The sequence below is a fragment of the Curcuma longa genome, chromosome 2 (assembly GCF_044706935.1).
Source record: "Curcuma longa cultivar G26 ecotype Majalengka, Jawa Barat chromosome 2, ITB_CL_G26_1.1, whole genome shotgun sequence".
In the NCBI taxonomy this organism is placed as follows: Eukaryota; Viridiplantae; Streptophyta; class Magnoliopsida; order Zingiberales; family Zingiberaceae; genus Curcuma; species Curcuma longa.
In genome coordinates this window covers 224,222-250,206 of record NC_133862.1, presented here as the reverse complement: position 1 = coordinate 250,206, position 25,985 = coordinate 224,222, and the positions used below count along the sequence as shown (strand labels likewise).

At 35.4% G+C, this 25,985-nt stretch overlaps 1 protein-coding gene across 1 annotated transcript; it reads left to right on the top strand.

Annotated features, from left to right (window-relative positions):
• Positions 1 to 1,738: 1,738 nt before the first annotated feature.
• LOC141821921 (receptor-like protein 4) lies at positions 1,739 to 25,985 on the top strand. The gene is made up of 9 exons (XM_074709305.1): positions 1,739 to 1,952; positions 2,295 to 3,347; positions 8,638 to 8,785; positions 13,300 to 13,371; positions 13,680 to 13,751; positions 23,267 to 23,338; positions 23,416 to 23,493; positions 25,360 to 25,544; positions 25,626 to 25,985. The coding sequence occupies exons 1-9, from the start codon at positions 1,862 to 1,864 to the stop codon at positions 25,742 to 25,744; spliced, it is 1,890 nt and encodes a 629-aa protein (XP_074565406.1). The 5' UTR covers positions 1,739 to 1,861; the 3' UTR covers positions 25,745 to 25,985.

The following is a 25,985-nucleotide window of genomic DNA, read 5'->3' as shown; positions in this document are numbered from 1 at the left end:
ATCTTTCTTTTCTCTATTCAATGTCTATGAACTTGGACAAAACAATTAGTTTCATGAAGTAAACGCTCAAGTTCCATTTGTATCTCTTTGTATGACTGATTTGACTTCTTGTTATCTTGATTTCAGGCCTATTGCTTTAGATCTTTTCATTATCTTTAGTTTTGTAAGAAGATATAAATATTATAGAAATAACAGTAAAAGAGATTCATGTTAATTCACAAGAAAAAAGAATATTTTATTAAACACATACAAATTAGTGCATGACACTCACTCTAAAGAAACATCTCCAACCAATATCAAATCATCATATTTATCTTTATAAGTGATAATATATTCACATCTATTGCAACCTTCTTTTCTTGATACTTCTCCTACAAGAGATGTGAGAATTAATAATTTACAATAATAATTATTGAGAAATACAAAACATGTATCAATTTGTGATAGTAGCTATAATTAAGTCATGCTTGTTTACCCAAGAAAAATCATTTGAACATACTATCCAAGGCTTCCTTGAGCTCCTTGTACCCCTTGTAAACATTGAGGTCAATCTTTCTCAAGTAAGACCTCATCTATGCTAACCTTCTTAAACAATCAGGCGGTGTTTGCCTCTGTTTCTACCTTCAGTTGCGCCTTGATATTTCATCAAACAATTACCGGTAAAAAAATAGAATCACCCTAAAATACATAAAGTTCACATCTTTGAATCCGAAATCAAAAACTTTGTCATCAGGGATGCACTGACACTTCTGTGATTGGAGTCATCATCTGACGAAGAATCGACAAAGTCAGTCTCATTCTCCAAAAGCACTCATTTTTCATCCTTGGTGATCGGCTTCTCCGATGCATTGGAGTTCGGCAAACTAAGCCACAACTCGATGTCCTTGATGTAGCTCGTCATGGCTTCCATGTCATTCGCTTTCTTCTAAATATAAATCAAAACACTATTGATTCTCAGAGCCCACCACAAATTGATTCAAAGTTCTAGTCTTAATCTCAAACTGTCACAGACTTTATGTGTCTCTTTGCATCATTAGGTGGGAGGCGAAGGGGAAGATGGTGGAAACTCATCGGACAGAGATGACAGAGGAGGATTGAGAGATTAAGTTTTTTTAGTGAAAAAAATAAAGCATTTTGCTTTGTTTTTCCAATTCATTTTCTAGAAAATGAACAATGAAAAGGAAAATGAAAAATATTATTTTTTTATTGGTGCTATGAGAAAGAGAATGAGAAAAGATGAATGAGAAAGGATATGCAATTTGATCAATTCAAAAATGGGCTACATGTTTTTGATAATACGCAAAATTAAGTATGTGGTTTGGTAAAATGCTGAAGTAATTTTTCATCAAATTGCTAAAGGTATTTGATATAATAGTATTTTAATACTCAAATTAAATTTTCCTAAGATTAGATTAACCACTTATAAATATATATATATATCCATATGAATCTAATATATACATAAAAATTATGCATAGGCCAAATAACATACCGTCTATGTTCCATAATGATTTAAAATAATTAGAAATATAATTAAGTAAAAGATGTTCTTTAATTATTTTAATAAAATAATAATAATTAGGTCTCTTTTATTTTTGTATTATTATTTTTTTAATTTCCTGCTGCCGCCTCACTCACTCACTCACTCACTCGTCACCAACAACTGTTACACAAGTCATCTCTCTCACCAATTTAATTAATTACGTGCTTATGCTTCAGGAGGAAGGAAGAGGAGCCGGAGGAGAGAGAATGAGAGAGCGCTGCGCGGCTGATCTGATCGGGTGCGTCGGAGGTAGTAGGTCAGAAGGGGCGAGAGTCGAAGGAAGAACTGAGGCCTGAGAGAGGAGAGTGAGACGGCGGGATGATGCTGCTGTTTCCAATCCATCATCATCCTGTTCTTCTTCTCTGCATCATTCTGTTAATCGGGATTTTAGCGGCTGCGCACGACAAGGGTTCGATGATTTCTCGACCATTTTGTTTTCCTTTATTCTTTTTGTTGTTTTTTGCGATCTTTGTTCCTCCTTTTATATCAGTGATGTGATGTCTCTGTTTTCCCCAAATTTGGCGTTGCCCTAGGCTTTCTTTTTTTCTGTTCGTATTTGTGCGACTTCTCGTATGCCAATTGAATGGAGTGACAAACCTAATCTTTGTGCCGCTGACAATGTAAATTCAATTTTCAATATCTCGTATTTTAGTTGCAAGAGGATGGGTGATGCTGATTTTGCTTTATCTTTAGTAGAGCATTATGCATGTTGTGGTTGTGACTACTATTCTGATGGGCCTCTTCTTAGCAGAACCATATGTGATGCGCATAAGCTGTGGAGCTCGAGAGGATATCACCACTAAGCCTTCCGATACTTTATGGTACAGGGACTTTGGATACAGTGGTGGAAAGTTTACTAATGCAGCAGTCCCCAGTTTCATTGAGCCTCTACTGAAAACGCTTCGCTATTTCCCTCAGTCTGATGGACTGGAGAATTGTTATACTATTAGCATGATCCCTCGAGGTTACTATCAAGTGAGGGTGTTCTTTGCACTCATTGCAGATCCTGGCTTTGGCAATGAACCTATTTTTGACATCTCTGTTAAGGGAACTCAAATTTATTCTTTGAAGCCTGGCTGGAGCAATGTTGATGACCAGTCATTTGTAGAGGCATTCGTATTTGTTACTGATTCATCCTTAGCTGCCTGTTTCCATAGCACTGGTCATGGTGATCCATCTGTTCTCTCAATTGAAATTCTTCAAGTTGATGACAACGCATACTCTTTTGCATCGCTCTGGGGTAAATGGACAGTGCTTAGAACGGCCAAAAGATTGACATGTGGTTCTGCTAAGTCAGCATTTGATGAAGAATATGGTAGCAGCCAATGGGGTGGGAATAGATTCTGGTTAGGTACTTCAATTTTTCCAGATTCTGGTCAACCTATATCAACGAATCATAGCATTACACAGACAGCTATTTCTCCCAACTTCTATCCAGAGAAGCTTTATCAGTCAGCAATTGTGGGCGATGATGAACAACCTGATTTGTCTTTCCAAATGGAGGTGAATCCAAACAGAAATTATTCAATCTGGTTTCATTTCTCTGAAATTGATCCAAATATAACTGGTGGAGGGCAAAGGGTTTTTGACATATTAATAAACGGGGATATAGTATTCGAGAATGTTGACATTTTTCGTAGGATGGGAGGAAATTATGCAGCTCTTGTGCTGAACAAAACTGTTGAAGTAACGGGAAGGACCTTAATAATCACGTTGCGTACTATACATGGAAGTCATGCACTAATAAATGCCATTGAGATTTTTGAGCTGATTCTAGCTGAGTCTAGAACTTCAGTGGTGGAAGGTAAGTGTTTACTGCATTTCTGAAAACTCACTTTTAGCTGCTTGATTCTTACTTGGTGTCCTCTAATCATGTTGATCTGATTAAACAGTCCATCTTTTTTCCCATTTAATTGTTCTTAGTAAATGATCTATGGTTGCTTGACATTTGTTTTTCATTCTCACTACAAGCTATGAATTAAATGTTTAGTTAATTATCCCTGTCTAATTTTTTCCTGGCACATTTAGCCCTATTGGATAACCTAAAACATAATGGTTAGCAACTCACTATCATATGCTAATTGTTAGCGTACCTATTACTAATGAAGTAGGTTAAGCTCGGGATCAAATGATCAAGGTTTAAAATCTCGACCTGTGTCGAAGTTTCAATTTCAGACTCGGGCCTAATGATACCGTTTCGGTATCGTATCGTGCCGTGCTGATATAGTTTCGGTATTTTTTAAATATAAAATATATTAACTATTTTTTAATATATAAATATATATATATATATATATATATATATAAAATATATTAACTATTTTTTTAAAAAAATATATATAATGGATAATTTTATTAGGCTTTAATTAAGCTTATTTAAATAATCTCAATTATACTAGTTGGGAGTTGATTGAAATTATTAATTTAATTAACCTAAGTTTGTTGTTCTTCCGCGCGATCACATCCTTGCAGACGCTCGGCGCCGAAGGCTTCATGCGAGTTCGACGCCGAAGGCTTCGTGAGAGCCCAACGACGCCTTCGGAGGCATCACACAAGCCCGACAACGCCTCCGGAGGCATCATGTGACCCCGAAGACCCCTTCGGAGGGATTGTGCAAGCCCAGCGGCGCTTTAGGACGTGTCGCGTGGCGGCGGGGATCCCTCCGAATGAGTTGTGAGAGCCTGGTGGGGCCTTGAGGTGGGCCGGCATTGGAGGTTTGACTGTGCCGGTATCGGTCTGCGGGCAGAACGAAATCTTTCGCCCATATCGGATGAAACGGCTTGAGATTTCATTCCTTGCAAATGATTACTTGTGACCAATTAGAAGTATATGAAATCAAGGTTTAAAATATCGAGCCGTGCCGGAGTTTCGGTTCTAAACCGGAACGATACAGTTTCGGTACCGTATCGTACCGTGCCGGTATAGTTTCGGTATTTTTAAAATATAAAATATATTAATTAAAATAAAAAATGTAATCTAAATATTTAAAAATAAAAAATAAAATTTTTTGATAATTTTATAGGTTTTAATAGGACCTAATAAATTTTTTTGATAATTTTATAGGTTTTAATAGGGCATATTTAAATTATCCCGAATTATAACTTTGAACTATAGCTAGGAGTTGATTATTAAAATCTAATTAATACCTAAGTTTAAAAAAAAAAAAAAAAAAACTCGCGATCGCGCGATCGCGGCACGCGGACGCCGACGCGCGGACTGTCGCAGGGCCCCGGCGGCATCGCCGGCTCCGGGCGGCGCCTCCGGCGGCGTCGCCGGCCCCGGGCGGCGCCTCCGGCGGCGTCGCCGGCCCCGGGCGGCGCCTCCGGCGGCGTCGCCGGCCCCGGGCGGCGCCTCCGGCGGCGTCGCCGCCCCGGGCGGCGCCTCCGGCGGCGTCGCCGGCCCCGGGCGGCGCCTCCGGCGGCGTCGCCGGCCCCGGGCGGCGCCTCCGGCGGCGTCGCCGAGGCCTCGCGACGCCTCAGGAGCGTCGCCGAGGCTGCGCGACGCAGCCGGAGGTTCCGCCCGGAGCCGGCGACGCCGCCGGAGATGCCGCCCGGCCGGAATTCATGTGCCGGTGCCGGTGCCGCGTCGGAACGAGATTTTTCGTGCGTATCGGGCGATACGGCACGAAATTTCAAACCTTGTATGAAATGTCATGCAACAAAATTTGAATTTGGCCTAAACAATTTTGTCTTTCAATCAAGAAGTCAACACGAATTGATACATTAAAAAGTGATGATTCATACTAATAAATTGTAATAATAGTGTATTATTGGCTCCCACGGGTGTGGTGCAGTGGAAAAACACTCAGAGGAACAATAAGAGGACCAGGATTTGAATTCCAAATGGGATGAATATCCTAGAAGTTGGCTACTAAGTGTGCATAAGTTGTGTTCTGGATTTACATATTAAGCGAACAGGGGGGAAGACCATTTACCTTAAGTTTAGTCTGGCAAAGCCTGAACACTTGGGTTATAAAAAAAAAAAATAGCGTAGTGATGGACACATTTCCATACATGAGGAACCTGTAGCTTCTGTTGTATTTAACTCCATTAAGTTAAGTTTAAAGTGTCCAACTATTTCAGTGGCTTTCTGATGGAGCTTTAGGCTATTCTGAGTCCTTGCTTTACTGAATTGTGTAATATTTTCCTTCATATGAAGTGTCACAGATTTTTGGTGCTTTAATGCACTGTAAATTTTAGAATTTCAAGGAATTAATTAAATACTTGCAGGTCAAGTACATCCTTTATCAGCATGAAATGTGTAGTAATAACCTCTTAAATTTAATATACAAATGCAGAAGGCTTCTGACTTTTTCTTTTTAGTGTTATTTTGTAAATTAAGTAAACTTAACTTGAGTAAAGCAGAAGGTAAAAGACAAGAAATTGAGGCAAATCTAGTTCTGATGTGCTAGGACACAAATAGAGGCTGCCAATGTTTTTTCAACTAGCTGATGCTTCATAACAATAAAAAGATTTCTTTATTAGACATTATTGTTTTTTTCCCGTAATTGAAAATACAATTAAGTCTAATCTAAAACATGAAAGAAAGATATAAACATGACCCCATCTTGGGAAGTCCCTCCCTATGGATAAGGTGGCATATGATCCTGGAAACTGACCAATTCATTTGCAACTGCACATTGGAGGGCAACAAATGAAGGTGGGTGGGGGGGGGGGGGGGGGATTCAACTATTTGTCTGTGTCGCTGGAAAATCCTTTCTCGAAGGTTCAGATGAAGACTCTGCAGGGCTAATTTCCATGCTAAGAGTGGTACTGTAATGTTTGTTTTTGACAATATCTGTCTTCTAGCTAATATATGATTGGACTTGTCAGACATTGACCTTGGCTTCTTAGATAAGAGAGATATATGTACAATGGTATATTTTCACTTCACAAGGTAGCTAATAGAGTAAAATGTTAATTATCAAACATTTGGGAATATTGGTTGGCCTATCAAATCTTTAACTGGAGCAAATGGTCAATTGATTTCAAGGTGAAATCAAAATTGATAGCTACAAGCAAAAACTGGGACGTGTCATAATGATATGCAAAACAATGCGGTTTCAATAGGAATTGAAGTTCCATTAATAGTCTTGATATAGTGAGAACTATTGCCATAGCACAACAGAAGTATAAAGATACGATCTTCACCTAGAGAAAAGAAAATTGCAAATTGTATTAACTCTAAAACTTGTTCATTACATAGGATCCTACCTCTTTTTATAATTTGACAACATTACCTATTCTTTATAAAATAAAGACCTTTTCTAATAAAACTCTAATTATCCTAATAAAACTTAATTATCCTAATAATACTTGACTAACTCTTTCAAAAAGAAATAAAATAACTTTTTAAAAGTTTTTGCAAAAGTATAAAAATTATGACTTAGACAACTTTTAATAGAATTAAATTATTGACTGCGTTGACTAGTAGATGTTGGTTTGTTTTATGCAATAAACCTCCTTTAAATTGGAACTGTAAAAGGTAAATATTTTTTTGTTTTAGGAAATTTCAGTTTGTCCCAGTGGAGTGGTTGTCATTTGCTTCCTAAGATTTGAAAAAGGTTATTTTTTTTGCTTTCTTTAGTTTGCAAATACTTTTCATATTTCCATTTAGGGGCATTGGGATCTTATTATAATTTTGGGTCAAAGGCAATTTGGCACTCATATTGGTCTATTGGTGTCTCAATGCTCAAGTGGCATTTAATGATCAAAATCCTTAAAGCCAAAGAACCGAGGTGATAAGAATTTGCAAATGATGTGGATCAAAATGGTATTTATTGAAAAATTCAGGGTGCAAACTATCAAAACAAGCAAACATTAGGGATAATGTGAAATTTCTGAATACTGTAAACTTTAGTGCTTAATAATGGCACTGCTATACCTTTCTGGGTTATTTCAAATCTCCTGGATGTTCCCAGCTTTTGATCTGTCCTGCAGCATTGGTTTTCTTCCAACTATATTTTCCCTCTTTGTTTTAATATTTACGTGATCTTATTTTGAAAACAAAAAAAAATATTCGTAAGTGATTTTCTAGATGACAGTGATAAAAGATCAGTGACAGGACATTATGTAGAAGACTTCATTTGCGGAAACTATGTTCAATTGTGACCTTTTCTCTTTCAAGTCTTTATATGATATGGTTCAATAGTTTTATATTGCAACTAAACGACTGACAACATTTTACTTCTATCCAGTATTACTTTTGTTTTCTGACTAAACACTGTTTGAGTTGCTGAGAAGATTTACATAAAAAATTCAACTTTAAACACTTGTCTTTTTCCATTAGTACTACATGAAATCACCTGTTTATTAATCTCCTGATTGTATGTTATTTTGAGGCAGTTTTATGCTTAATTGATGTTAGTCTATAAATCTTGAATTGTGGAAAGAAACTTTGGAAACTAAATGTTTTAAACTAAGTTGAACTAAAGTTGACTGTATGATGCAACTCCAACTTAAAGAAGTGATAGGATAGTTATGTTAGTTGGGTACGAAATCCCTACAAGTCAGAGGATCAAATATCTTGAATATATGACAAGGAACGTTGATGAAGATATAATTAATACAATAATGACTTGGTGGTTAAAATGGGGAGGAGCTTTCAAATTTTGTGTGATTATTGTGGTCCTGCTATCAAAAATAAAGACCATGGTAAGATTGTTTTATACTTCAAAATGTTGGGCAACTATGAAGTAGACACTCATAGTAACTTATATAGTGGACATGAAAATACTTATATCTGTGAGGTAACAAGAAAAAAAAATATTATACTAGACAATTATGTATAGTTTTAATAGATGATAAAATGAGTCAAAAAAGATTAAGTATTCAAACACAACCAATAAACTTTATAGTTAGACAAGTTGTAATAATTAGGGTCAGAGGTATTCAATAGATGAAGACCAATGAAACTCCTTAACACAATTAGTGGTTTAAAAGATTTGGATATGACTAGTGATCTATAAATTAATGGCAGGGTTAGATTGATGTAGTTTACTCCAAGTAAGTGGAACTCATTGTTTGATTGTTGTCATACACTATTATATTTGTTTTTCATTGTTAATCTAATTTTCTTCCAATGGCAATTTGTAGTGCAAGCTTTGGAAAATTTGAAGACTTCTCTGGGATTGCCACACCGATTGGGCTGGAATGGTGATCCATGTGTTCCTCAACAACATCCATGGAGTGGAGTCGATTGCCATTATGACAGAAAAAGTGGCCATTGGGTCATAGATGGACTGTATTTTCTCAACCTTACATTTAAGTTTCCATGTAGCTTTAAAGTGTTTACTTTGTGCATAGTGTAAAAAATTAAAATGATTGCTTCTTAAATGGTGTAACTATTAGGTGTTAAGATAAACGTAAATTTTTTTCTTTAAAAGTTTTGATAAAGAATACGACCCAGTAATATTTGAAGCACACATTTTATGATAATACCATATGCAAGCTGACATCCTTCAGTAGGTAATATGTGTCAGTACTGCTAGCAACGAACAAACTAGATAGCCTATCTGTGCATCACACAATATATATAAAAGCATATCCATGTTAATATATTGTTAATAATTAATGCAGAATCTACATAGAAGAGTCAAAATAATTTTTCCCATCTTTTCTCAGTTGACTGTCAAAGTCATGCTTCCCTGATTTTCTAAATAAAATTATTAAATCATAATATTCAAAAAACTAAAATAATCTATCTTTTTTTCTTCCATCCTTGGTCATTTCATCCAAGCAACTGAAAGAAGATTCTCCATCTAAAGAGTAAAATTATTTGTCATAAAGAGTTCTATCCCTAGATATGAAATGATGTAAATAATATGTGAAAAAAGTTTTTAAAACTAACATCAAATTATTATGAAGATTTGTGTAGAATATCTAAAGTATAATAATGTTGGGGTCTACTTCTCAAATACTTAAACCCTATTCAACTGAATCATTAGAAACAAAAAGATAATATTTCATCAAAATGCTTAATTAATATGACATTTTTTGATTGATCAATTTGTGATTAAGTGTAGGTTTTAGCATAGATTAAAATTGACAAAAGGATCAGTCAAGTGGTAATATAACAGTGCAAGAGGATAAAACTTATTTCGATGATTGCCAGTTGAAAAATTTATACAAATATCTATTGCTTTATATCTCTAGTAAAATATAATATTGTTGATAAAAAAATATTTTCTTCTTCCAATTCTTTCCAGCAACACCTTGATAATTTTTCCAGAACATCTCTTTAAAAGGAAAAATAAGAAAGAAAAGGATTCAAAAATTAAAGTCTTGCCTTATTCATCTGTACAAGAGTTTCTACCTCAAATAAACTAATTCATATGCCAAAGAAAACACATTACCGGTCTGTCAAAATAGTTTGATACTAATTTAAATTTTGAAAGGTTGACATAGATTTTATTTAGCATATGAATTAATTTATTTGAGAAAGATACTGTTGTATAGATGAAGAAGGTAATATTTTACTTTGAAAAAGAATCATAGTCTTTCTTGTTTTCTTATTTTTTTAAATAGATGATTTAGATAGATGCTTGAGATCTTGTAGGATAAGAATTGAAAGTAAAAATTCTTTTTTGATAGGAGTATGAATTATATCTACTTGAGATGTAATGCAGTAGATTTTTGTGCATATAGTTAGAAGGGATGACTCTAATAAAGTGGAAGGAGTAAAGGCTAGTGGGACAACAAAGTATTAGTCAATTGATTTGAACATTTATGGTGTTATAGTTTTATATTATGGTTCTGCTAAGTAAGACTAGGTGAAATTTAAATTCTCACCCTCCCTTTCTTTAGAAAGAAAATGAATTTTCTCTCTTCCTCAATTTGGATAGAAAACAATGTCTCTCCCTCTCTCTCTCTATTGAGAAAGTAATTTATTTCTCGCTCTCCACTGCTCTCAATGTAGAAAGAAATCAATCTCTCTCTTTGTCTCTCACCGTTTGAAACAAACATTCTCCTTATCTTCCTCTTTCTATTTGAAGAGGAATCAACCTCTCTATTTGGAAGTCTGGCTGCTGCCTCTCTTAGGTTTGGAAATTCCCTCCTAGTCCTCTACGGGCTATAAGGAAATCAATCTTCTTTTTGAAGAAGGAAGGTGATCAATCTCCTTGCTATCTACATCTTTTTCCCTTTATCTGAGCAATGATCATTGAGACCTCATGTGGCTTGGCTTATTCAATATTCAATGATCAATTTGAATTGAATTCTCGGTGTCAACTTACTAGGTGATTGAGGATTTGGAGATTAATAATTTCTCCTTCTTTCCATTAGAATTTTTCTTAAATTTCATATGTTTTGTTTTAGAGCCAAGGTTTTTAGAGATCCTACCTAGGAATGAGGAGTGGTCTATAGATTATGATGGTAGGATTGAAGGGTATCATAAGATCCTCTAATTTAATTAGAATATTTTAAATATTTGGCATTTTTAATTTATTGAATGTTTTGACTTCTAGACATTCCAATATCATAAAGCATACAACTATAAAATTATTGATATAAAAATATAATAAATTCTTAAAGCATTTTATCTTTATATATTAACTAGAAACTTACCATCTTTGATAAGATGAATGATAATTATAAGATAATAATAGTTAGAGATGGGTTAATAATAATAATTAATAAGAATTCTTGTAGTTAGGAGTTAAAAATAATCTTGTATATTAAAAACTTTTAAAAATGATATAACACAAAAGATATTATAAATGTGGATCATTATTAAATGAAAATATATTCTAACTAAGGTTATTTGGATTGAGATCCTATGTAGGAATGATAAGCGGACATAGGGTCAAATTGTAGGTTCATAAGATTGTACTCTAATTCAGATCCTCTTTGAGATCTGGATCGTTGAAGTTAATTTGGATCATAGGAAGTAAGATCCTAAGGCTTGGATTGCAATTTTGACTACCATGTTTTGAGCAATGACATAAAGAGTGAGACACAAGAATTTTAGAAAGTGTTTGTTGTCAATAAGTTTCCTTTTTAAGGTAGGATCTACTTTATTTAGAGGGTGTTTTGATGAGTTAGAGGTCTCAATAGAATGCTTTATTTGACAAGGAAGATAAATATAGAAGGCGACCATTTTATACGTGTTGGTGCAATTGCTCCCAAGTGGTTGGGTTTGGCCAGGTTATTTTAATGTGTTTAACAAAGATTTTAAGTTATGATTGTTTGTTGCACTAATGTGTGCATCTAAGTGCATAGAAACTTGGTAGAGTGCATATGGAGCTCGCAGGACTCGTGGTTGAGTTGTTATGGTTGACTTGGACACCGTCAGTTGAATGGATTGTCCTCGATGGCTCAGAAGCTTGCAATGTGGTAAACTCGAAGGTGATTGGTGAAGGATGGTTTGGAGCATCTGAGGGATAAAAAATTCCTAGCGAGGTGAATTCTTAGGCAACTCGACAAAAGGTGGAAGGTGGAGTTAGTAGATGAACAATGAAGGATGACATGTGGAGCAAGCTTGGAGGGTTTGGTGCATCTGAGGCACTGAGGACCTTATGCAAGTTGAACTCGAGGGCAACATAAAGAATTGATAAAGTTGAAGACCAAATGTAAGAGAGCCATGAGAGATAACGAGTGAAATTTAGTCTTGGATTTGTGTCTTTAGGCAACATCATCGAGGGATGATGTGGTTAGCTAGGTAGGGATAGACTACCTAGTGGCATAAGCGAAACCTTTGACCAAAAGACAATAGGGCTTGAGTTGTAGTTGATGGTTAAATTCTATCATGTAGCTTTGAATAGACATATAAGGGTATAAGCCAAGTGAAGTTAGGATCTCTCTGCAGATTTAAGTGGCTGGAGGTGAGTCTCCGTCGATTGGAGTGTATAGTTGATTGAACATAGGGTTCATTGAAAATAATGTTTATGTTTGGACACTGTTGATTGGAATTGAATCCAGTTGATTAGGTTGAGACTAGACTTGTTCTCTAGTTGATTGTCCAGAAAGTCATTGGTTGCTCAATGGCTAGAATTGCCTAAGCAGTTGACTTGAGGTTGTACTAGTCAATTGGATATGAATAACGCTGTTTGAATCGGTTCTACATAAGCATTTAAGTGGTTTAGCACGATGGGGATGCACAAAATAGTTTGAGAGTTTGTTGTAACCAAGCGCTCAAGCTGAACAACATCCAAGAGTTTGCAATTATAAACTGAAGGCTTGTCTCTACAAATTCTTACTAATTTTTTTCTTTAAGGCTTATCGATCATTTCATTACAAGGGAAGAAATACTTGTACGAGGTTTGCTCAGCCTCTGATAAAGGAGACATTCATATGGGATTTATAGAAGTGATTCACCAGACGAATCAATTTTACATAGAGTAGAAGCGGGGCTTCGAACAATGTAAAACTATTTTTAGCATTGTCTTTATTCTTATTGTTATATCTTACACTTTTGCTGCACAAATACTCGACACAACTAACCAAATCCATATATGAGCACCCTACAAAACTAATATTTGGTTTGTCTTCGTATCAAAATTATGTTTTAGCGTTGTCTTTATTATTATTCTTTTATTTTACATTTTTGCTGTGCAAATACTTGACACTGCCAACCAAATCCATACATGAGCACCTGACATAACTTACGTTTGATTTACCTTTGTATCTTGCAAGAATTATTATTATTATTTTGCTTATGTCAGCTTGAGCAAATGTATTTGATGTGCATTAACTTATGAATGGGAAACTGTTTTTTAGCACTTTTGAGAAGATTAACAGATACATTTTCTTTTTCTGCAGAGGTCTTGATAATCAGGGTTTAAAGGGCTTCTTGCCAAATGACATCAGTAAGCTGCGGCACTTGCAAAGCATGTAGGTCATCAATTATATAAAGTCTTGTATTTACTTTGATGATATGGGATAAAGTCTTGTGATTATGTTAATCATATGGTATTCTGTTTCCAAATAACTCAATATATAACTTTTCTAGGTCATTATTTTTGTATTCATTTCATTGTTGTACATTATCACATGATTATGTTGAATGATTTATTTTAGCATTAGCTTCGGCAATCAGTAACTAGATGTGCTTTGGAATATTTTATCGGCTTTTGCGTTATTTTTTATTGATGTTAAACTTAAACTAAACAATGTTTCCCTTTTCCCTTCATTTTCTGAAGAAACTTGAGTAACAACAACCTGTATGGAGCAATCCCCTCCTCTATTGGTACTATTGCTGGTTTACAAACATTGTAAGTTGAATCTATCTGTTACAATTATTCTTATCAGTTTTCTACCTTAAACATATTCTCCAAATAAGACATGTCTTGTATTTATCTGGGACTATTATTCTATTATTTGCTTTAATCTTGATGATTTTGAAGGCTGACCAACTCCAAATTTTTAATATTCAAAACAATGTTGAAGTATTCTCAAATTCACGCATATTTTGTCACTTATTCTAACATAATATTGCCTTTTTCATGGTTCTTCTTTCATATTTAAGCTTATCTCATAATAACTCTACATTAACAAACAGTGTTGCAAAATGTGGTACGTAAGTGTGCCTATCTATGCAAAAACTTGCGCCTGTCACATTATGATTTTTTTCCTTCCCTAAAGGGATACCCAGTGAGTTGATTTGCTTAATAATACTACCATTTTGTTCACATTTGGGACAAACTGGGGTGTGATAATCACTTCTGATCAAAGGTTTGTTCTTGTCATCATTCAAGGAGGCACAAACTGTAAGCCATCTTAAATTCTCAATATCCTAGCAGGTAGCAATTATAACCAGCCAATAGATGCTCCAAGTAGGTTGCGCCTAGTCTAGACTTGTCACAACTTAGATTAATATAGATTTTGAGGAAAATGAAGGCAAAAATATGCCAACTTTCATTAAAAAGATATGTACAGGATGAAGGCATAATGCAAAACAGCTTGGAGTAATGTATTAATGAACCAATTTCTTCATCAGTCTATGACCTCTCTTGAATTGATGATAGTAGGGTAAACCATGGAATCAGATTTTGAGCTGTGCCAGTTGGCATGGACGGAATTTACCGTTCCACATGCCGACGGACACCAACATTGGCATGGGAGTGACGACCTCGTGTGGCCTCCGCGTGGTTGTGAAGCCGCAACGATCTCGTGGCGGCCTCGCTTGGCCACGAGGTTGACACCAAACGCCAATTTTTTATTTTTATTTTATTTTCTTTCTTTCTTATTTCTATTTTTTTTAAAATTTTTTTATAGTTAATTCCTTTTCCTCCCTTTTCCTTCTCTGTTAATTTTTTTCCTCCGATAAATAGAGATTAAGCACCTCTTTAAAGATGTAGGAGATGGATTGTTAGGAAAAATAGAAAAAATTAATATTTTATATTTGAAAAAGTATTGAAACTTTATTGGCATGACACAATATAGTACCAAAACTGTATCGTTTCGATTATAAACCGAAACTCCGACACGTCTCGAAATTTTGAACCTTGGGGTAAACCTCTACTCAACTTTATGTACAATTATAATGATTTTCCTTTTCCATCTTGGACTAAACAGGCTACATTGCTTAATAACAAATAAGCATTTTGCAAATGCCATGCAATCTACAAACTAGCCACAGGATACCTATTAGTTTATGTAATTTTGATTAGTTTGTTGGTTTATGTGAGAATTAGCAAGCTTTCTATTATGGTGTATGCTATTTCTCATTGCTGGTTTGGATTTTGTTTTGAATTCTGTTAAATACATGATTCTTCCTTTACTATTATTACTATTTTAAAACTCAAGTCCATGCAATTGCATGTGAAATTTTCATGGTTAAATAAATAGAGTTCTCCTGAAATTTGTCAATTTTTACTATTTTCTATGGCCAGTAACTTAAAAAAAATAAACTAATATATTGTTGCACAAATTACGGGAAAGTTGTCTAATCTAATAAAAAATGGCTATCCCTGAAAGTGGAGTTCTGTACTCACGTAAATAGGCACAAACACCCATAAACTAGCTATGTGAGACACTTGTTAGGACGGGTAGAGGGAGTGGGAGTGAGTAGTGAACGTTCCAGCAATTGATACATAAAAATTCTTGCTAATGACTTAGTAAGGACAATTCAATATAAATAAGCAGCAAAAATGAAATGACTAAAACCAAACACGCTAACACTCAGGATTTAACGTGGCTTAGAATCCTCGTTCCTAGTCTACGCTTTATGATACGTTGGTGGATCACTTTTGAATGCATCTATGCTTTCTCCTTCTTGGACAACATCCTGAGGCGGAAGAACCTCTTACAAGCTCTTTGGTTGATTACAAGTGAAGCTTTAGAGTGTACAATAAGGCTCAAATTAACCATAAATGTCTTAGAATAATAACCTTCAAATGTTCTTCTTGACCCTTTATATAGCCTTCATTCATCTTCAATTGTTGTTTAGTGTTTTGTTGTGCTATGTCAATCAATCGATCGGAATGCACCATCAATCAACTCATGGTTGTTAGTTCATTCGACTCTTGTCACATAGTTCTTTCTATCAACATCTCTCTAGGTTTTTTGCTGTAGCATCAGTTAACTCAATCTTGCCATTAGTTGACTGGTTCTTGTCATTAATCAACTAATCCCACTTTCCAATCTACTCATCCACGAATAAAATGAATGATATTGTCTACTCAAGCACATCAATTGTGCTTGAGTTGGTTGCTTGGTCGATTCAGTCATCATCAGTGGACTGGATGCTATCATCAGTTAACTGACTTAGCTACAAACAAAAACATTCTATTTGTGGCCTAATCTCAATTACCGAGCTGACTCAACCACCAGTCTATTGATGACACTCTTCAATTGATTGGATCGTCGGCTACGACCATCTGAATGGTTAAGTCCTCGCCTAAGTTGATACATGCCTCTCAACTCTCAAGTCAAGAGTTTACCTTGTAGCTCCTTTGCCACACGACCATCTTCTATTAGGTTACTCATTCCTCAGAACATCCGAACCGTTGGCTTGCTTCACATGTCATCCTTCCTGCTTCATTTATATAGTTTGTCTTCTCTAGATCAGCTACACTCCTATACTACTTATCCTACAGTTCCTTGGATGTGTTGGAAAATTGATTTTGAATCAATTAGTGTGTGAATGAGAAATCACATGGATTGGTGACATGGCTTAATCTGGATCGTCGGATTAAGATGGACAAATTAAGGCATAAGTGCGTCTTCGGATGACTCAATCTCAATTATTGAATTCAAAATGAAAGACTTAGATGCATCCAAATGAAGAGAAAAAGTACTATTTCAAATGAAACACCAAGTGAAGGGACATTGTGTTCTTTCATGAATGGATATTGTGTTCCTTGGCAAGGGATGCGATCTAGATCATCCAATTCAATTTGGATGGATGAGATTTGATTGAACCAAGAGGTTCTTTTACCCCTTCACAAAGTATAAATAAGATCTCTCATAATCTCATTTCATTCAATTCAAAACAAAGCAAGCATTGCATTTCATACTTGCATTTGGAGAGTTCGAGAAGCTTGTTTGGTTCGGAGGTTTTGCGATTTGCAGTGTTGCTATTGCAAGATAAAATTGTTGTATCTTGGGAGACGATTGTCGTATCCCGTGTGCACCGTGTGTGGGATAAATTCAGCATAAAGAGATAGAGACCAACTCTAACCTCGACTTCGCCTACGCGGTGTTAGACCGTCATTCTGCCTGTGCTCAGATTGCACCACCACCACTAGATCCAACAGTTTAAGATGAATTTCCATGCAATCTTGATGGCTTCATCATCGACAACTCTTGTTGCACTGGCGCATGGCGAGAAACTAGAGAAGTTTGCAGGTACTGATTTCAAGAGGTGGTAGCAAAAGATGTTTTACCTAACCATGTTGAACCATGTGAGGTTTCTACGTGAAGATGCCCTCTCGATATCTGAAGGCAAGACTAATAAAGAGAAGAGGGTGACATATGATATTTGGGGGCATTGTGACTTTTTATATCGAAACTATATTCTCAATGGCTTGGACAACACGTTATACAACGTGTATATTCCAATGACAATTGTAAAGGAATTATGAAAATCTCTTAAAAAGAAGTGTAAAATAGAAGATACCTAACTAAAGAGATTCATTATCGGCAGATTCTTAGATTTCAAGATGATTGATTTAAAAACTGTGATAATTCAAGTCCAAGAGTTGTAGTTGATCCTACATAATCTATATGCTGAGGGCATGACAATGAATAAGTCCTTTCAAGTTGCCGCGATAATCGAGAAATTCCCACCTTTGTAGAGGGAATTCAAAAATTATTTAAAGCACAAGCGAAAGGAGATGAGATTTGAGGATTTGATTGTAAGACTGCGAATTGAAGAAATAATCGCAAGTAATCAGAATTAATAAAAATGTCTATGTATGCTAAGGCAAATCTAATGGAATCAAACATTGGCAAGAAAAAAAAATCCCAACAGAGAGCAGAGCCAAGGGAAGGCCAAAAAAATTCCAAGAAACATGCTACAACTGTGGCAAACCGAATCATAAGGCCAAAAACTGTCGACATCGAAAGAAAGTCACTCAAGTGTATGTGACCGAAGATAAGTCACTGCCAATAGATATGTCAGAATTGGACCTGATTGTCATTGTATTTGAAGTCAACTTGGTGGACAATCCAAGGTAGTGGTGGATCGATGTTAGTGCTACAAGACACATTGCTCTAACAATGGTGAATTTTCAACTTTTATCTCTATCAATGGGAGAAAGCTAATCATGGATAATTCTGCAACTTCCAACATTGTTAGTTTTTGCAAGGTGATACTAAAGATGACGTCAAACAAAGAAGTGACACTAATTGATGTGCTTCATGTTCCTAATATTCGAAAGAATCTAGTGTTAGGTTAGCTCTTGTGAAAGTTGGTTTCAGGCTAGTGTTTGAATTCAATAAATTTATATTGACAAAAAATGGTCAATTCATAGGCAGAGGGTACATAGAGAATAATCTATTCAAAATAAATGTAATGGTTGTACAACGTGATTTCAATGACAATAAAATTATAAATTCTGCTTATTTGGTCGAGTGTTCTAATTTATGATATGTTAGACTTGGACATGTAAATTATAACACTTTGCGATGACTTATGAATTCGAATTTATTGACAACATTTAATTGATCCAACATATAAATGTAAAATATGTGTTGAAGTTAAAATGACAAAGTTACCTTTTTATTCAGTGGAAAGAAGCACAACCCCTTTAGAGTTAATTCACAGTGATATATGTGATTTAAAATTTGTGCAAACTAGAAGAGGAAAAAAAATACTATTATTTTTATTGATGACTGCACTAGATACTGTTATGTGTATCTATTGAAAGACAAAGATGAAGCCTTAGAAGCATTCAAAAATTTAAGAATGAAGTTGAGAATCAATTTGATCAACGAATTAAAATAATTCAAAGTGATCGAGGAGGAGAATATAATGGTCCATTTGATGAATTTTGCGCAAAATATGATATTATTCATCAAACGACAACACTTTACTCTCCTCAATCAAATGAGATTGTCGAGCGTAAGAACCGAACGCTTAAAGAAATGATGAATGCTATATCGATAAGTTCGGCTTACCCTAAAATTTTTGGGGGGAAGCCATTTTATTGACAAATCAGATTCTTAATAAAATCCCACACAAAAAGAAAGATAAAACTCCTTATGAGTTATGGAAGGGATATAAGCCTTCCTATAAATATTTGAAAGTGTGGGGGTGTTTGACTGAGGGGGAAGTGTCTAAGCCAAAGTAAAGCAAGATAGGACCAAAGACTATCAATTGCATTTTTATTGGATATGCTAATAATAGAATTGCATATCGATTTTTGGTGCACAAATTAGCAATTCTTGATGTACATGTTGGAACAACAATAGAATCAAGGAATGTTGTATTTTTTGAAGATATCTTTCCTTGCAAAGAGAGGAAAGAAGAAAGTTCAAATAAAAGAACTTATGAAACTGCGAATATGGATAATCTTGGAAATCATGAAGAACCAAGACGCAGTAAGAGGGCCAAAATAGTAAAATCATTTGGTCATGAATTCATGGCTTATATGTTGGAAAATGAACCAAAGACAATAAGTGAAGTCTTATTAAGTCTTGAGGCTCCTTTTTGAAAAGAAGCCATCAATAGTGAAATAGATTCCATCATGCAAAATCATGCTTGAAAGAATTGGTGGATATTCCACCTGGAATCAAGGTTTTAGGATGTAAATGGATCCTAAAGAAGAAATATAAGGTTGATGGAACTATTGACAAGTACAAGGCAAGACTTGTGGCAAAGAGATTCAAACAAAAAGAAGACCTTGTCTTCTTTGATACATATTCACCAGTGACAAGAATCACATTCATTCGAGTTCTCATTGCTATTATTACAATACATAACCTTGAGATACATCAAATGAATGTGAAAACAACCTTTCTAAATGGTGAATTAGAAGAAGAAATATATATGGAGTAACCTGAAGGGTTTGTAATTGTAGGATAAGAAAATAAGATTTGCAAACTCGTAAAGTTACTGTATGGGCTAAACAAGCACCAAAATAGTGACATGAGAAATTTGACAAAACTATGATGTCAAATGGATTTAAAATCAACGAGTGCGACAAATACATATATATCAAAGGCACACCTGACTCGTTTGTCATCATTTACTTATAGTAGACGATATGCTCATCATGGAAAGTAATCATATAATCATGACTACTAAGAAGATGTTGACCAAGAACTTTGATATGAAAGATATGGATACAACGGACATTATACTCGGGATTAAGATCACTAAGACATTAGAAGGAATTGTCCTTTCGCAATCTCATTATATTGAGACAGTTCTAAGGAAATTTAATGCATATGATCTTTCCCCTGTAAAAACACCGATGGATTTAAGTTTGCATTTGGCTAAGAACCAAGGTGAACCCATATTCCAATTGGAATATTCAAGAATAATTGGCAGTTTGATGTATGTCACTAACTATCCACGTTCAGATATTGCCATGCAGTCAATAAATTAAGTAGATTTACAAGTAATCCAAATGATGACCATTGAAGATATTAATAAGGGTTCTTAAATATTTAAGATACACCTTAAGAGTATGAATTACATTACTAGATGATTATTGTGATGCAAATTGGATATTTGACACAAAAGACTCCAAGTCACTAGTGGATATGTATATATCATTGGTGGTGTAGTGTCATGGAAATCCACGAAGCAAACATGTATATCTCGTTTAACTATGGAATCTGAGTTTATAGCCTTAGATAAAATCACATAAGAAGTCGAATGACTTCGTAACTTCTTAGAGGATATCCCATGTTGGAAAAAGTCAGTGCCTGCCATAATGATACACTGTGATAATCAATCGACAATTACAAGGGCACGAAATAACATGTACAATGGTAAGTCATGACATATTCGTCAAAGATACAATATCATTAGGTAGTTGATTTCAAATAGAGTTATCTTTGTCGATTATGTCAAATTGAAAGATAACTTAGCAGATCCGTTTATAAAAAATTTGAGTAGAAATCAAATATACTGCACATCAGGAGGAATGAGATTAAAAATCTACAAACAAGAACATTCATAGTGGTAACCCAACCTTGTTGATTGGAGATCCCAAGATCTTGGTTTAATGGGACAACGAAATTATGAAAGTTCGTATAAACACTTGGACTAGTTCCCCTCTCATTCTTAGGATGGAAAAAGTGTGCTACCTGCCACATATGGTGAGGTTAAGTTAAACTCCTATACTTGAAAAAATAGAGTATGGTAGGATACTTTTGATAAGAGATCACCTATATAAGTGTGAAGATGGGTCGTTTCAACAAAACACTTGTGAATCTAAGATGTTGTCCATAGTCAAAATAGACATAACAATAAGAACTATAAAAGATGTGAGAAAGGTTATTGTGTAAGTATCATTGTCTTGGTTTACACGAATGACTGAGTAGTTTAAGACATTGTGTTCACTAAGCAGCCCAGTAAATCCGATGATACTCTACTACGGAAGGTTCAAAGCCACAAGCTACCTCTCCTAATGCAATAATCTTTCGATTGAACTCTCCTTTAGTGTTAACATACATGCATGCATTAATTTTCATTTATGTAGGGGATTGTTGGAAATTTGATTTTAAACCAATTAGTGTGTGAATGAGAAATCACATGGATTGGTGACATGGCTTAATCTGAATCGTCGGATTAAGATGGACAAATTAGGGCATAAGTACCTCTTTAGATGACTCAATTTCAACCATTGAATTCAAAATGAAAGACTTAGATGTATCCAAATGAAGAGACAAAGTACTATTTCAAATGGAACCTAAGTGAAGGGACATTGTGTTCCTTGGGAAGGGATGCGATCTAGATCATCCAATTCAATTTGGATGGATGAGATTTGATTGAACCAAAAGGTTCTTTTACCCCTTCACAAAGTATAAATAAGATCTCTCATATTCTCATTTCATTCATTCAATTCAAAACAAAGTAAGCATTGCATTCCATACTTGCATTTGGAGAGTTCGAGAAGCTTCTTCGATTCGGAGGTTTTGCGATATGCAGTGTTGCTATCGCAAGATAAAGTCGTTGTATCTTGGGAGACGATTGTCGTATCCCGTGAGTACTGCGTGCGGGGCAAATTCATCTTAAAGAAATTCATCTTAAAAAGATAGAGACCAACTCTAACCTTGATTTCGTCTAAGTGGTGTTATATCGTCATTCTGCCTACGCTTAGATTACATCACCACCACCAGATCCAACAAGATGTCCCATAATATCCTTCTCGTTTGATCTCCATGGATCTTAGCTATTGATATGTTTGCCATGCCAAGTCTCCATATTTATCTTAATCAAGTCATGCACTACTTCATACACATACAAATACAGATATAATCCTAACTTAAACTCTTTACCCAAACATTAAACCCAAGGTTTATACCGATCATAAGGGTCATGATTGCACGAAGAATACTAATTCCCTAACATTGCAACTTGTTAAAGCTCAAGAGAACCACATCCCACACACACATATTAATGCCCATGACAACCAAATTCAAGCATCATATTAAGGCCCAAGAGTTATCTAATGCTCCCAATATAGCCAACCATTTGCTTGGAAGTAGGACCTTCCCTCACCTAAAAGAAAACAAGCACACCTGACACAAATTAGTAATGTTGGTTTATCTCAACCGAATATGTAAATCAGATTGATAGATATCTGTTTTCCTACAGTCATGCAACATAAACTTTTTTTGCCCTAAAATGTTAGGTATAGATTGTAAATAGTTGCAAAATTAATTGTATAAAAATGTTAGTATATACAAAATTTAGCCGAATTTTATCAACATTTGTTGGCCCTTTTCTTTTTAAGTGCAAGGTTTGATCCTTTTAATTGATTCCATATATTCATTAATGCAACCACATGCAGTATTGCCTAGCTACATATATGCTTACCAAACCTTGTGAACTGTTGAGATGATTTTAGTACCCCATTTTATCAGTTTCTTTCTTGAAATTCCTGTAGGCTGCAGAACCTTGCCTACAATTAAGAGCAATACCTCCTATATGGGAAGGTTACACAGTTGTTTGAAATACTGTTTTTTGTTTCTTAAAATGATTGCTAAATGGTTTATCTTTGAAACAAAGACTTTTTAAAATGTAATCAGGATATCAGCCTGTCTTTCTTAGTCTTTGACTTGGTTAACAAATTCATTGATCATCAATTTATGTGAATATTTTCTGCAGGGATCTTTCATACAACCAACTCAATGCATCTATTCCTGAGACCCTTGGCCAGCTGATGTCTTTACAAATACTGTAAAAAAGATAAGAATAGTTCAATTTGTTTGCTCATCGCAAATGTATTAAATATGAAATTTGTATTTTTCTTGTAGGAATCTCAATGGAAACCATTTATCTGGAAGAGTTCCAGCAAATCTTGGAGGACGGCCACTTCACAGGGCTAGCTTCAAGTAATAACTCCATTTGAGAAAATTAGTCCCTGATATTTATCTATCTACGATGTTTTATAGTTATTATTATGCTGTAAGGTGATTCTTCAGAAACAATATGACTAAAATGTTATTCGATTTCTTTTGAGCTGGAGACATATTTTAAATACCTGCTTTTTCAGTATGGAATTGCTGGATATTTGCCTTTTTATTCATGTGGGATGGAGCTCATTCCATCCCTAAATGAGTACAGAGGGCACCCTCTTAATATAAGCAGACCTAGGACACCCCTGTTTGGCCACGTAAGACTGGCCATAATATGCTTAATTTGATTCACTTGTCCCAGAAGCTTGAGTGGCTTGTTAACAATTACAAAAATCTATATATTTATATTGAACACTCTCCTTCTAGCAATTTGTGGGTGAACATATTGAACTCGATTGGATTCAAATGGCCTTAAACCAACACCTGTTGGATTTGGCTCATTCCCATGCTTGTGCATGCCAAAGGAGCTGCGGGCATGCCCTCTCCATATCCACGACAGAACCTTATTTTGGGGTTGTTTTCTAATAGGGTGACAACTCTGGGAGAGAGTTAATTTTAACCTTTATAAACATGAAGTCATGATGACGCCTTACTATGTGAAAAGTTGGTTAGATTGTAAAGCTTGTTTTGATCTTTTTTTCTTTCTTTGAACAACTTTTGATTTCTGCTGTTCTGACAACTTTTGATGTCATTGAGTGTTTGAGGTGTCATTTTTTTGTGTTTTTACTGTTGGTGTTAAGGAAAGACCCCAAGGAGGAAGAGATATTTTGCACACAATATTGTAGCTATTTATCTGGCCACATTTTTCTGAAATTCTTCTTGCATATTATACAAGTTTGTCTTCTCTTGTGGAATAAGCATGCATAAAATCAGATTATCATTTTTGTTCTTTTTCTTGCGTATTGCTATTTATCATCTTGGTTATGTTGGAGGAGCTTCTCAGTTGAACAAGGTGAGAGATGATTTTTGTCAGGCGGTTTTACGATAGAGGTGATTTCATATTCTAAGTTCATTGGTTTTGATCTACATGATTTAAAGCGTGGATGATGTCTTTTGTAGCATCAATGGATACGACGAAGAACGGTGCTATATTGTCCTCAACTCTAGCAAATAGTCGAAGAGCTCAAGTAGCAATGCTTCATATTTGGTGAACTGGCTAGCACAGCAGACAATTTCTTTTTGTGAATATAGACTTTAGTAGACACAACCAGCTCCATAATACCCTAATCAGCAAAGAAAAGAGTAAGCCATCAGATAGGACCAATATCTATTGGAAGATGATGGAGACACAAATAGTCACTACTATCAGGTTATGCCTCGAAAATACTTTGGCGGTTAGTGAGGCCAGAATACAAGAGGTCGTGCGGAAGTTAGCGTAGTATTTCTTGGTATGGTGGTAGTGGCATGGTGAATTATGTCATCAAATAAATCCATCTCAGTAAATAGTTATACAAATACATTTGGAAAAGGACAAAGAGCTGATGAAGTATCTAATGCCATTATTTAATTTCTAATTGCATAAATACTCAAGAATCAAGATGTGTAATCAATTCCATGACCGGCACAAATTACGACTACGAAGTCTGTCTTTAGACTAATAAAGATTGAAATGTCTCATTGTATGAACTACTTTGTTCGCCCCTCTGTTTTTATGCTATTTCCCTATCACATGTACACTGATTTCATGCAGGTTATTTGTATTAGTTATACCTGCTCCATTTATGTTTGCACATGGTTCTTTATAGCTTTTGAAGAAATATATAGTAGTCGATATGCTTGTGTCGTAATTGATATACTCTGCAGTCAGTTTTCGATATTGGATGCTTACCATGGAATCTACAGTTTTACTGGCAATGCAGGTTTATGTGGGATTCCTGGGTTACGAGCCTGTGGCCCTCATCTTTCCCTTGCTGCTAAAATTGGAATTGCTTTCGGGGCTTTGTTCGGGTTGCTTCTAGTCCTCCTCTGCATTCTTATCTGGTGGAAAAGAAGGGCGAACATCCTTCGCGCGCAAAAGATTGCTGCTTGTGAGTGTCTAAAAGATTGCTGCTCTAGTTACCTTTCGTAAACTTGCTATAACTTGAAACATCTCTCTCATTCTCTTGTAGCAAGGGAAGCTCCATATGCTAAATCGCGCTTCACACGAGATGTCCAAATGACTAAGCATCACTCTGTGCAAGACCAAACTCGAACCAGCCCTGAGAGTGCATCCAACTTGCTCTCGTAGCCGCCGCGTCGTAGCCGCAGCCGCAGCGCGCCGCAGCATGACGATCCTTCTTTGATAATTGTCATTCCATTCTTTGTTTTCCTCCAAGATCCTTTTTGGCTGTGTTTCTTTGATTCAGGAAAGCAGTAGATTTCTCTTGTAGTTTGCTTGGGAGGATAGTGTAGAAGTCACTAAATTATCAAAGAAAGAGTCTAAACAAATTTCCAAATACCATATTAAAGCGGTTTGCCCTATGGTACAG